The following is a 14,745-nucleotide window of genomic DNA, read 5'->3' as shown; positions in this document are numbered from 1 at the left end:
AAATAAACAATTTGCAGATAAAAAAAAGAAATCATGGAATCGTTTTATTGAACAAAATTTAATCTAAATTTATGACTTATCAAAGTAGCCACCTTTTGCAGATATAAGAGCCGAACATACTCGTGGCATTCTTTCTGCAATGGATATCAAATATTGTTCGGAAAGTTCTGCCCAACACTGTTGCAGAAGTTCCCACAAATGTGTTGCATTTGTAGGTTGCTTTGCTTTTACCCTTCTGTCCAGTTCATCCCAAACCAGCTCGATGGGGTTTAAGTCTGGAGACTGTGCTAGCCATCCCATGATTTGAAGCCTACCGTCTTGTTCTTTTCTTCAAAGGTAGTTCTGACATATCCTGGAGGTATGTTTTGGGTCGTTATCTTGGTGTACGATGAACCCCTGACCAACTAGGCATAGACCAGAGGGTATTGCATGGCGCTGCAAAATGCTGTGGTAGCCCTTTTGGTTCAGGGTGCCAGTCGCTCTGTGCAAGTCGCCGACTCTGGATCCAGCAAAAGAGCCTCAAATTATCATGCTTCCTCCTCCATGTTTGACAGTTGGTGTCACACACTGAGGAATCTTCCTTTCACCAACTCAACGATGTACAAAAACCCTGCGTGATGAACCGAAGATTTCAAATTATGATTCATTGGTCCATAAGACCTTCCAGTTTTCAGTAGTCCTCTTGTGGTGCTTCATGGCCCAGGCAAGCCTCTTTTTCTTATTTTGCCATCTTAGCAATAGATTTCTTACTGCCACTCGACTTGTCAAACCTGCAGCTTGAAGTCTTCTCTTCACAGTTGAAACTGAGACTTCCTTACTTCGACCAGTGTTAAGTTGTGCTTGAAGCTGCTGTGCTGTGAGCCATCTATCACGCAAGCTGTTGACTCTCAGAAACTTGTCTTCTGATTGTGTTGTGGCTTTGGGTCTGCCAGACCTCTTCCTGTCAGAGTTTCCTCCAGTTTCCAAGTGCCTTTTGATGGTGTAGGAAACTGTACTCACTGACACCTTGGCTTCTTTGCAGTTTCTCTAAAGGAAAGACCTACACTTTTAAGGGTTATAATGGTCTGTCTGTCTTCCTTTGTTAATTGTCTTTTTCTCGCCAGATAGCAATATACTACTTCCTGCAGTGCAATATTGTCCAAATAATGCTTCAGAGGGTGTAGCAACAGTCTGTTCCAACACTGCTTTTATACAGGCAGAGGGTTTGTAACGAATCAAAAAAAGTTGGGACACCTGTAGGAATTGTTTGCATCAACTTTCAAGGCTTAATTTACTTCCATTGCTGCAGAACAGCTGCAGTTGCTAACCCATTATACATGTTCTCTGAAAAGGACCTTTTTCACAACTCTGAAATTTACATTATTTTTCAGTTTTTGGTAACCTAAACATTTTTTTTAACCTCTGGCAGTTTACCACTTCGCTTTGTACCATTTCAGGTTATTAAATGGGCTTGAACTTCTTAAATTTCAGTAAAAACTGAAAAATGGGGGTGTTCTAAAACTGTTGACCAGTAGTGTACATCCCTTTATTCCAAAACAGCATAAGCACCATGCCAGTTTTTCCCCTTTTAGCCAATCAGCTCCCACCATTTTTCCAATATGGTTGATGCCCATGGTTTACCGGAAAGCATGCGCTTCGGAGTATCTTTCAGAGAAACATGAATGATTTTGATGGTACTCAGGAGGCAGTTTCACTGTCCACCATTGGTAAGAAATGGAGAAAGTCAAAGGAATTTCATGAACAGGGAAAAGTGAAGAAGATTCACCATTCTTGTGGTGGAAAGGTGTCCAAAGTTGCATTTAACCAGACGGCTCGTTTGAACCCTTGTCTATGCCATGCTGATTTACTGACGGAGGGAGATCTTGCCATGAAGCAGGCTAGGTTTTATGAAGTGCCTGACAAAGTTGTTAAAGATCAGGCCCTGTTTCATTTCATGACGATCACAAAACCAAAATGGCTGCAAAACCGTCTGGAAAATGGAGTTCTTAGGAAGGACATAAAAGTAGTGTTCTCCTTATAAAGGTGATCTTGATGTGAGGTACTGCAGTAGCTTTTGTGATGCAAAGTTAACGCAGAAAGGTCAGAACTTTGATGGTTTATTGGACATAAATTGATGGTTTGATTAAACAAGTGGTCCCTTTACAGAGGTTTTCTCTTCATGAGAAATGATCTTAATTGAATTTGACAAGAAAACATTGGTAGTTTCACAGAAAATTACACTTATCTCATGATAACAAAATGCATGTTTGGATTTAGGGAATTTTGAGAAAAATCAAGATGGTGGATATATGGCGTTTTGGGGGGAATTTTTTTTTAATAACTGACTTTTTTTCAAAGATATTAGAGTTCTGGATTTTGTTTACAAATTTGAAAATCATTTATTAGTTGCACGATCTATATATTACTAAAACTCTAATCTTGTATGTATAAATATATATATATATATATATATATATATATATATATATATATATATATATATGTATGTATGTTCCCGAAATACAGCCAAAACAGTGCACAATAGCGCAAAAATTTTAGGGCCACCTTACCATTTGCCTGCGGTGTGCAGTATCAAGTTTAGTTCAAATCGGACAATGAAAAAATTATTTAAAAATCAATTCCCGATTCAGTCAAGTTTTGGTACGACGATCCATAAAGCACAAGGACAAACCATGGAGAATGTGTTGATATACCTCGAGAAACCGGTTGGCTGAACGATGACTCCTGAGGTAAATGCTCAAATTTTCTTCAAGTTAAAGTTTGACCACTAAATAATATTTAAATTGTGTCTTTTTTTCATCAACCGCTGTCACAACGGGAACCCGTTGGGTTCCCGGGTTGTCTAGTAAATATTAGAACTAAAAAAACCTAGCTTTGTTCTTCCCGATTTTCCACAGCAGAAATTGTTATTTTTCTCAAAACAATAGAAATGGATTTATGGCATTTTGGAACCAAACTCTTCAATTGATGTGGATCTTGCTGAGACAAATGGAGATGTCGGAGCACCTGATATGTTTGATAAGAAGCCCACTGTACACTAAATGCCTGGTGTTGGCTTAATGGTTAGGGTGGTGGGCTTGGAATCCGAGGTCCTGAGTTCAAATTCCACTCGGCTGTTGAATGAATACCAGGTGGGGCTGACTCTGTCTGTCATCCTTCCGAGCTTGGCAAAAATGAGTGCCCATACCAGCATGCTGGTATACTGTGTCAGAGTGGTGACCCATCTAGGATTGTGTCCAATAGCCAAGGAGACTGCTTCAGCAGCACCAACGCTCTGCACAGAGTGTGGTCCCAATGGATGGATGGATGTACACTAAACAAGAAGCTACAGTAAGAACAGAGTATGGACATGCAGAATGGTTTGGGATTGTAAAAGAGGTTAAATAGGAGTTCATCTATCCCCTTATTTGTTCAATCTGTATAGTGAGTACATCACCAACACACCAACACACAAATAGCACATAACACACAATGCTACAAATGAGAAATCAAACTTGGATGACAGAGGCCAGAGTCAGGATTGGAAGAAGACGCATCAACAACCTAAAGGCCCGGTCACACCTTGACGTTTTAGCCAGCGATGGCAACGTATTAAAATGTATGTAAAACGCTGGCTTACGTTGAACTTTTGATGTTTTTTTTAAAGATTCGGACGTATTCTTAGCGACTTGGTCTTATGTATAACGCATTGGTAACGGACACAGAACGTTTCATTGTGTTATAGATAACTTACACCAACGAATGCTGAACCTGTTGTCAGCCTACACAACCGATGCCCAACGATAGTCTAACTCAGGCATAGCGCGTTGCACGCAGCGCCAACGATGTCGTGACGTAGCCTATTAAAAGGCTGACGCACAACGATTCGAATCATAACTGCCGTAGAAATGGAAGTGTCAACGTCGCGGTCACACCTTGGCGATCTTGCCAGCGTATGCCGACCTAAGAAAAATGTGTCTAAAACGTTGGGGCACGTCAAATACGGTATGAGTAAGTTTGGTATACGTGAGTAGAACGCTAAAGTACGCTATCATACGTCGTAGTAAGTAGAGTACGTCAAGAAATTTTAAACATGTTCAAAATTTTACGACGTACTCGCCGTATGACACACATTCCGCATGCGATGGGGATAAATTTTACACACGATATGTGGACGCTTACACACGTCCACAAAGGCTACTTATAAGCTACTCATAAGTCGAAACACGTCGCGGTAATGTCTTTTTTACGCGAAACTTATTTCTAACTTATGTTTGACGTGCTTTGAACCAATTCTTTACGTAGTCCCAACACACATCGACGTATGTAGACGTATTCCAATGACGTCTTCCGGTCGACAAAAAAAAAAATGAATGTGTTTCTAGCTTACAACTGCCATATAAAGACGTGTTCCCAGCGGTTTTGGGAATTGGTATATAAAAATGCTGCTCATAAAAGGGGAACCTAACAGTGTTTTCGAGTCCTTTTTGAGTCGATGTCCATGTCAGCAGTAACAGTATCAGTATTAGTATTAGTATTAGTATCAGTATCAGTATCAGTATCAGTATTAGTATTAGTAGTAGTTTGTTCATGTTGGCAGTAGTAGGTGAGTGTGAGGGGGAGGTTGTGGGTTATGATGGATCGTCCTTGCGTTTAACGATTTAACGATTTAAATGATAAACTCAACGATTTAAATGGCTGCATCTCCACTATTGAAAGTAGACGCTTGCGCTCAACAATTGGATTTTTTTTACACTCAACGACATTTAAACGGTACCACTCAACTATTTTCATTGTTTACAATGAACGATTTAAATTGCTGTCACTCGCCTTTGTTTTTTGACGCTGGGGTTTGGAAATTTGAAGCGTTTCTTCTGAACGTGTTAAAACGCTCAAACTCGACTATTTTAAATAGACGCTGCCGATGGACAATTGGAATCATAGCCAAGCTCGACATCGAAGTGTGAACATCCTCGTCATGCCGAAGAAAAGTTTGAAGAATGCTGCAAATAAGTGTCCTGGTCGTGGCCGTGGACGCTGACGCAAGGACGATCCATTATACCGACGTCTTTCAGCCTATGAGTAACTTAAAAGTAACGTCTGTTGATGTGTGGCAACGATCGCGTAACGTGCCAACAACACGTTAATCATAGGTTAGAAATAAGTTTCGGGTACGCTAAACATTACCTCGGCGTCTCAACTTTTGATTAACTTACAAGTAGCATGTGTTGACGTCTGTCAACGATCGCAGACCGTGCATACAACTTGTGGCCAGCGTAGCGGAACGTGTGAGTCATACGCCGGCATACGTCGTGAAATTTCAAGCATGAAAAAATTTGAGGACAACCAAAAAGTACAACGTTTAAAGCCAACGTACAACGACGTATGGCAGTGTTTTTCAGCGTGCTCTCAATGTTATCAAAACTTACCCATAACGTATTCAACGTGTGCCAGCGTTTTAGAAAAAAAATTCAAAAATCGGCATACGTTGGCTAAAACGTCAAGGTGTGACCGGGCCTTAAGGTACGCTGACGATACTACTCTGGTGTCAGAAAGCAGAGGATTTGATGGAACTGCTGCAGACATTGAAGGAGGAAAGTGAAAATTCTGGTCTTTATTTAAACCTAAAAAAAAAAAAGACTAATGTTGTCAACTGAGAAAATTGACATGTTTCGACTGAGTAGATCAACATCGATATGTCAGGTCTGTCTGATCGACATCAACATCAACATGTTTTGACTGAGAAGATCGACAATGACATGTTTTGAATGAGAAGATCGACATTGACATGTCAGGTGGAAATCATGGAAAGTTTCTTTTTCCTGGGTTCTAAGATTGAAGTGAGTGGAGAATGTAGAGGACAAATTCATAAGTTAGCATTGGGGAGAACAGTAATGTCAGGATTGATAAAGATGTGACAATAGAGGAGGCTGGTGAATGATCTGTTATTTCCAGTTGCAATGTATGGATTTGAGTCATGTACAGTGAAAATGAAAGAAAGGAAGATTAACAGTTTTGAAATGTGGTGTTGGAGACAAATGTTAAAACTTCCATGAACTGCAAGAACAAACCAGCACTTGAATAAATTGGACCACCTGTCCACCATGCACATTAGAAACACTGATGCTAAAACAGAGGAGTCATGCTTTGGACACATCATGCATGCATAAAATGAAAGTATAGAGAAATCAACCATGCTGGGTATGGTTGAGGAAAGAAGAGGAAGAGGCAGACCTTGTATGTGCTTGATAGATCAGATAAAGGCTGCAACCAAGCTGCCTCTTCCAGAGCTCTGGGAAGCAGTGCAGGACAAGGATGTTTGGAGAAATCTGATCATGAATGTCACCAGAAGTTGGACATGACTTTACTGAACTAGATTACTCGATACTTTGGTAAAGCTCACATTTTTTTGATAAATATGGTGGCAATTCACAAATACCAAGAACAGCTGCATTAATTGGAACTAAGGTGATCTTTTCACTTCCACTTATGTTATTTTCACATCCTCTCTTCATATTTGTTCTTTTCATCCACATTTTTACACAGGCTGTGTGCGTTACTATCTGACATTATTCGCTATGATAACAAACATTTTTTTGGCCGTTTTTTTGCTATTACAATCATTTACTTGAACAATTGGAATTGGCATCCTTGCACTAATCCCTTAATGAAGTCACTGCAATGCTGGCAAACATCTTCCCCTGAAACATCAAACTTTTATGATGCTCCTTGATGATCATCATGCAAAGAAAATAATAAATCTGACTTCTGATTAGAAATTAGTTTGTTACTAGAAACAGTAAAAGCATGTACATCACAACATTTCTTTCATATGCAGTGGAGTCTTGGTACAACAACTAGACAGCACAATGACAACAATTATCATGACCAGTTGCATAATAATGATCAATGATCACCAATACAATGAAGTCAAATAATTGACCAATAATCTTATCTGTTCTTTATAACACTCCACTGCAGTTATAATGTTGATATAAATGTTTATAATTTGAAAAATAAAATTAATTCCCTCCACCACCAAAGGTGGATGGAGGTTAGGTTTTCACCTCTGTCCATCTCTGTTTGTCTGATTGTGAACAAAATATCTCAAAAAGGTTGAAGATGAATTTGGATGAAATTTGGTGAGCAGGTTGGGTATGTGACACGGACAAATTGATTCAATTTTGGTGAAGATCCAGATCCGGATCTGAGAATTTTTTAAAGTTATTTTTCACCATTGAGAGATAGGGCTGAAAACAACAGATAGCAGGATATCTCATAAAGTTGTGGACGGATTCGGATGAAACTTGGTGGATGAGTTGGTTAGTTGAGAAGAACAAGCAGATTAAATTTTAATTGAGTCCGAATCCAGATCATGCCGATCAGTGGTATACAAAACGTAAACTAATCAGCCTAGCGGAGGTATGCACACTGCCGAGTGCCCTTCAAGTTTCTCCTGCATTCTTTGAACATTTGCAAAATAAATCATCATGGCTTAACGTAACCCATTAATTGAAGCAGCACAGTTTTTACTTCTTGGATATTAAGCAAAACAATCAAATGTGTCCATTGTAAGTCAAACCTTCATCCTCATGCTGAGAAGTGGATGCATCATCTTGTATTTTACGCTCACGACTTTTACTTGTAAGGAAGAATTGTAATCGGCGCTCATGCTTCAGCAGCTTCTGTGTGCTCCATAGCTTATTGCAGTGATGTTTCTCATCATCCCCAGCCTTTTCTTGAAGTTGGATGACTTGGTTTTGTAGCTCTTGCCTGAAGCATGACCAAGCAGCAAAAAAAAAACTGTTATTAAAAAGTAATTAAACACAATAATCTCGTAATGCAGGTGTCACGAGCCCTGATGACTTTTCTTTCTAAATCCAAAAAAATAGCACCGCAAAGCGCGCGTAACCCCTCAGCCCCTTGAGGCAAACCAATTTCAAGATGGTGGCCATATTGAAAATCGCAGCACGCCCATTTTTGAAAGGAACCTTCCCCTACTCAACCCCAACACACCCAGCAAAAATGGATTTAATCGGACAAGGCGTTCTCCTCAAAATTGACGGAAACCAATTTCAAGATGGCTGCCGTGGCGGCCACAGTGAAAATCGCAGCATGCCCATTTTGGAAAGGAACCTTCCTCTAGTCAACCCCATTATACCTTGCCAGAATAAAATCAATGTGTGAAGCCATTCTCAAGTTATTGTCTGGAAACCAAATTCAAGATGGCTGCTCTAGCCGCCATATTGGATATCGGATTGCGCTGAATATCGAAAGGAACCTTCCTCTAAACACCCCCATTATATCACACAAAAATGAAATCAATAAGTCAAGCCGTTCTCAAGTTATTGTCCGGAAACCAAATTCAAGATGGCTGCCCTAGCCGACATATTTGATATCGCATCGCACTGATTATCGAAAGGATCCTTCGTCTACCCAGCCCCAACACACACTGCAAAAATGGATTTAATCGGACAAGGCGTTGTCCTCGAAATCGACAGAAACCAATTTCAAGATGGCTGTCATGGAGGCCACATTGAAAATTGCAGCGCGCCCATTTTCGAAAGGAACCTTCCTCTACTCAACCCCAACACACCCTGCAACAATGGATTTAATTGGACAAGGCATTCTCCTCGAAATCGACGGAAACCAATTTCAAGATGGCTGCTATGGAGGCCACATTGAAAATCGCAGCACGCCCACTTTCAAAAGGAACCTTCCTCTACTCAACCCCAACATACCCTGCAAAAATTGATTTAATCGGACAAGGCGTTCTCGAAATCCACGGAAACCAATTTCAAGATGGCTGCCATGGAGGCCACATTGAACATTGCAGTGCGCCCATTTTCGAAAGGAACCTTCCCCTACTCAACCCCAACACACCCTGCAAAAATGGATTTAATCGGACAAGGCGTTGTCCTCGAAATCAACGGAAACCAATTTCAAGATGGCTGCCATGGAGGCCACATTGAAAATCGCAGCGCGCCCATTTTCGAAAGGAACCTTCCTCTATTCAACCCCAATATACCCTGCAAAAATGGATTTAATCGGATAAGGCGTTCTCCTCGAAATTGACGGAAACCAAAAGTTGACAGACGCCCGGACAACGCCTATGACGACAATACCCCTTAGCCAATTTGGGCTGAGGGGTAAAAAGCAGTCCTCTGCAAGGGCCTGAACTTTTGCACCCAAAATCGAAAAGAAAAAAAAAAGAATCTGACAACTTCACTCTCAAACAAAACATGGACGGGTTCCTTTGGCTTGTCCAACTCAAGGTTTTACTTGTAATAAACCAAATGACCAATCAGAAAATGAAGAATATAAACCATCTAATACTCAAAAATCCGATTTAACTCCTTCAGAGAAGACTGGAGAAGACTGAACTCCAATTATACAAAAACTTGTTAAAGAAACATCAAAGATATGATTCCTAAACAGGAACTCTGACCCTCTGGTTCAAACCTCACCATTGCCACCTCATCAGATGTCTGTATGTGTCGTTGGTTGGTATCTCCATACGTGGGTTTTTGAGGGTGAAACAGATTCCTCCCAAGTTTAGAAGTATCCACCTCTGTTTCAGTAAGGGATCTTGATTCATAGACCAAGATGTTGTGGAAATTGTGGTGGAAAATAACTCAGATTATATGGAGGGAGAACATGGAATTGGATTAAATGAACTTCACTCATTGTGACATTTTCTTGTTCTGAAAATTTTGTTCCAAGGGCTCTTTTCAGAATTGTCTGATCTGAGTCAGGGTGCCAAATATTTTCAGGATTTCAGGACTGAGCCCTGACTAGCTTCCAATTGTAGTTCATTTGTCTTAATGTTCCCAGGGATGGTTTTTTAACATCTCAGTAAGGTTCTTCTTCATCATTTCCATTGCTCCAATTATTACTTGCATAATTTTGGTGTTCATCAGCTCCCACACTCTTTTCACTTCATTTTTGAGATCTTGGTATTTGGTCATTTTCTTGATTTCTGTGTTGTTTAGGCCAAAATCGCTGGGTACTGAAACCTCAATTAGCAATGCCTTATTTTCTTTTGTGTAGCTCAGTACTATATCCGGTTGCAATGCTTTGTTTTCTATGTTCAGCCTCGATGGGATCATAAGGTCATATATGAGCATCACTTCCTCGTTTTCAATTATCGCTTTTGGTTCATGCTTCCATGAGTTTTATGAAACAGGGCATTGAAGCTTTTGCACACGTGCTGATGGATTACGCCACATACCTTGTTGTGCCTTTGTGTGTACAGCTGTTCTGACATGAGGTTTTCCATCCTGATAGTAGGTGACTCATACTTTCTGTTTCTACCTTGCAGAACCTACACCTGTCCGAATGACTCAGTCCCACCATTTTCTTCAAGCCATTCGTGTAGTGTCCTTGGTCTTGGGTATATATTATTTGTTCTCCATTCCAGTTGAGCTGACCTTTTCTGAGCCACTCCAGTGATCCTTCTTTGTCTATGCCCAGTCTGTCCAACTCTTTTTTTTTGTTATGCCCCTGGTGACGATGTAGCCGGTGGCATTATGTTTTCGGGTTGTCCGTCCATCCGTACGTACAGTATGTACGTCCATGCAATTTTTTTGTTTTCTCTGCAATCGCTTATCCGATTGAGATAAAATTTTGACCATATATACAAATAATCATGTAAAATTATAATTATGACATCATAGGTCACGTGTGGCGGCAGCCATGTTGGAAAAACAGAAAAAAAACTTTGCACCTCTGTTTCTCCTAAACCGCAGCATGAAAAAAATTGAAACGCCATCTGGCAACTGCTCTGCACGTGAAATAAGTGTGATTTCACTATGACATCATCAATGAAGTAGTATTCAGGTCAAAATTCGACACGTAGAACACTGCATTTGATCAGTGTGAAAATTTGTGAGGTTCATCTCGGGATAGATTGGTTGACAGAAAAAAAAAATTTATGATATCATCAGTCATGTGGTTTGGCAGCCATATTGTTTAAAATAAAAATAAAAGGAAAAAAATCTTCTCCAGAACTGCTTTAAAAATCGAAGTGAAACTGCATATAAATGATTGACTATCCATTGTGAATAAAGATTGATAACTGTGATGTCAGAGGTCACATGGTCTGGCAGCCATATTGGATTTACCCAAAAACCTGCAAAAATCTTCTTCTCCAGAATGGCTGGACAGATTGCTATATTGGATTGAAGAAAAATATTAAATCATGTTTTCTCTGGAACCGCTTATCCCATCGAAGCAAAATTTACCCAGTATCATCAAAAGCTATAGCTGCATACATTGCAGAAATGATTATGTCATAGGTCATGTGGTGTGGCAGCCATATTGGATAGATTAATTAACCTTATCCAATGAAAGCAAAACTTCACACGTGTGATCATCCACCAAATCATGGGCAGAGTCCAAATTTTCAATGCCATAGGTAACGTTAATATGCCTGGTTTGGTTTAATGGTGAGGGTGGTGGGCTTGGGATCCTAGGATGACGAGTTCAAATCCCACTTGGCTGTTGAATTAATACCAGGTGGGGTTGACTCTGCCTGTCATCCTTCTGAGGTTGGCAAAATGAGTGCCAGCTTGCTGGTATCCTGTGACGGAGTGGTGACCCATCCATGATTGTGCCCAATAGCCAATGCAACTGCTTAGGCAGCACCAACATTCTGCACAGAGTATGTTCCCAATGGATGGGTGGATAAGTAACGTGGTTTGGCAACCATGTTAGTTTGAAAATCGAAAATATAAAAACCTTTTTCTCCAAAACTCATATCTTCACTCCTGGTATTTCAATCTTTCCTTCCAAGTGCTGTAATATCAATGTGGTATGCTAGAGCTGCATTTCTTTCTCAATCAGTTTGACTATTTGGGGGATTTGTGTCTGAAGGAGAAATTATACCAAGGTTTAATTAAATCATTATGACTTTGCCTTAGTTTATTGCTTTTTCAGGAAAATACATCTTTTAAGAATGCCACTAAATTCTCTCTTGTTCTGCTACAGCACATGCAACAGCATTCTAAAGGATTTCCAAAACCACATTATAACAATCAATATCCTCATGCTAAATAGAAAATATTCTACCTTACATGACAAATGTGACCACTTCCAATTTAGTGGAGATTGGTTGAGAATTACCAAATTATTCCCAGTACAGTCCAGACTTGTCACTTTCATCTATTTAGGCCACTCAACTGTATCAGTCACAAAGCAGTTTGAGACACTTCATAATGAGCATAATAGCAGCACTTGTGATAAAAGTGGCTGTCATAGATTTTTTTTGGTCAGTTTTTATAATGCAGGACAAAAAATATAACCTGAAGAACCTGCTGATTTGCAAATCTCACCCCAGGTATTGCTTGCATCCATTGTTCAACTGCTATTATGGTGATCTATTCGACAATATAGTGATTAATAACAAGACTTGAAAAGCAGCTGAAAATGTTCTTAAATTAGAGTATAAATGGATGGACCAGATCTTATATAAGGAAGTCCATCGTAGGATGATGCCATCAAGCACATCATGCCGACACATTTCTGCCAATATCACTGTACCCCTCTATCCCCAATACTTCTCAGAACCTATTTAAATCTATCTACTGTTTCTGCTGCCACTACCTTTACAGGGAGGGATTCCATACATTAATAACTCTGAGTGAAAGACCCCTGCCTTACAATTGTCTTAACTCTCCTCTTCTTAACTCTAAAGCTATAACTCCTGGTCCTATCACTCTATTCTGCTGAAATAATTTCCACACTTATTTTGTCTACACCCTTCATTATCCCAAACATTTATATCAGACCCCTCGTAACCACTTCCTTTGCAATGAATAAGGTCTTGTCTCCTTCAGCTGCTACTCATAGCTCAGTCTAGCTAGCCCAGGAATCAATATGGTTGCTCTATGCTGAACCCTCCCGACAACAGCTGTCCTTCCTCAGATGTGATGATCAAAGCTGAAGACAATATTCCAAATGAGGTTTCACTGAATTACTGTAGAGTCTCAACACTTCCTTTTGATTTATCATTTATAATTTATCCTCCGACGAATACAACCTAAAACACAGCAACTATCAAGGATGGCTCTTCATGGTGGTTGTATCCCCCAACGCAAGTCAGGGGCCAAATCTTCCCCATTCTTCCCTGCTGCCCGGATTCGTCAGGGCAGTGTGGTCACTGTCAGAGTGCCGATCAGTCGTGATGAACCAGCCCATTCCCTTATCTCTGTTTCTTCTCTCTCTCTAACTCTGGCATGGCCCTGACTTCATGAAGGCAGGGGTACACCATCCTGGATGTGGGGAGTCTCTGGGTCACTCCTGGGAGATCTTTCGGCTGTCTCTATGCTACGGGCTTGTTCAAGAGAACTGTCTGGGGCTAACGAACAACAACAACAACCTCAAACACAATTCGCTCAACCTATAGCTACCTGGCACTGTGTTGTCTGCTTACCCACCACCAGATAATTTCATTGTGGAGAATGAAGAGCTTATTTCTGTTTTGAGAAAGAAACTAAACGTTTCTAAATTGATTAAAGTTTCTTCTGAAAGTCTAAAATTGTTCTCCAATAGAGGGGGCATCATGTACCTGTGGACGTAGGCAGCAGTGGAAGCATCCATGTGTGACAGTATTTCCTCTTTTGTTTCTTCAAGCTCCTGGATGGAATATATCGGTCAGTACAGGAAAAAAATATATTATCTGAATTATAGGACACATAAGTTATAAAATAATATATTAATACTACAATAAAATTAGCAAAAATTTGAATAAGAAACATCTACTTGGTATACTTCCACTTACGAGTATCCTCCATTTAAAAGACTCCATAGATAAGGACATATCCCAAAGGCATGAGAAACAGCAAAGGACACACAAACCAATCAGAAGAGGGGGGCAGGGATGAAGATAGTTGCAGATACGTAAGTGTATGAAGACGAGTGAATAATGAGAACAAACCAAGCCATTTTGTAAAATAATTATTTCTACCAACTGCACCAAAACAACTATGTTATCCGTGTCCATATTTAATTTTCCTCATTTATTGATCTGTTGTGTCTCAGTTGCAAAAAAGCATATTTGAAAAAAATTTATGGGGCAACAATGCAATAACCAACTTTTAATCTCCAAATTTCACCTCTAAGCTGCCTGGCCTAACAGATTGACCAGGTAGTTAATTCCGTAATCACGTTTCATGTGAATGGCTTTCGTCTGAAATGAAGAGCAACCTACACATCAAGCTCTCCCATGACAAGTTGTGAACATTGCTGTGGTTTTGAACTAACCATGGGCAGGTCAACACTACCCAAAAAGTGATGCATGGTTTGGGGAGCATTTTGGACTTTGTCCAGCATGCTGGCACGCAATGGCCTACTCTTGCCAAAACAATGCAGGATCTTTCGTGTCCACGTGGGGCGGTACGGGATGAGGGAGGGGGTGCAGTGTTTGCTGTAGGCAGCCAAACAATCTCCAAGGCGAGGTCAGGCCTATCAAAGTATAAAATAAACCAATATCACCCACAGGGTTACCCGTATCTTGCCAAAAGGTGACCACGTGTGACTTCTTTAAGGTCACACTGAGGTGAACAGAGCTGCTATCCACCAGGAGCGACTCCTTGAGGAATATCTGCCTACGAGAGATTCCGATGAGAATCGTTCTACAGAGTAACCATGAAAAATATGCTTTTGCCTCATAACGTCACCAAATGACGTCATAATGTCTCAAGCTTGACATATCGAGAAAGCACTCATCGAGGTGTTCAATTTGAGGTACTACACGATATGGTTCCT

The 14,745-nt window shown here is 40.3% G+C and overlaps 1 protein-coding gene across 3 annotated transcripts in view; it reads right to left on the bottom strand.

Moving 5' to 3' along the window:
* The window catches only part of LOC147019833 (outer dynein arm-docking complex subunit 1-like), a 96,841-nt gene that overhangs the window by 21,488 nt on the left and 60,608 nt on the right, over positions 1-14,745 (bottom strand). For all 3 annotated transcript variants that reach the window (XM_085894599.1, XM_085894600.1, XM_085894601.1), the window contains 2 exons: positions 13,547-13,614; positions 7,562-7,752 (listed from right to left, as the gene is read on the bottom strand). In XM_085894599.1, the coding sequence (XP_085750725.1) occupies positions 7,562-7,752; positions 13,547-13,614 (259 nt within the window). The remainder of the gene's footprint in view (positions 1-7,561; positions 7,753-13,546; positions 13,615-14,745) is intronic.

Source organism: Eptatretus burgeri, chromosome 9 (assembly GCF_056783735.1).
Source record: "Eptatretus burgeri isolate ZD-2024b chromosome 9, Ebu_testis_v1, whole genome shotgun sequence".
Classification (NCBI taxonomy): domain Eukaryota; kingdom Metazoa; phylum Chordata; class Myxini; order Myxiniformes; family Myxinidae; genus Eptatretus; species Eptatretus burgeri.
This window is presented reverse-complemented; position numbering and strand designations above follow the sequence as displayed.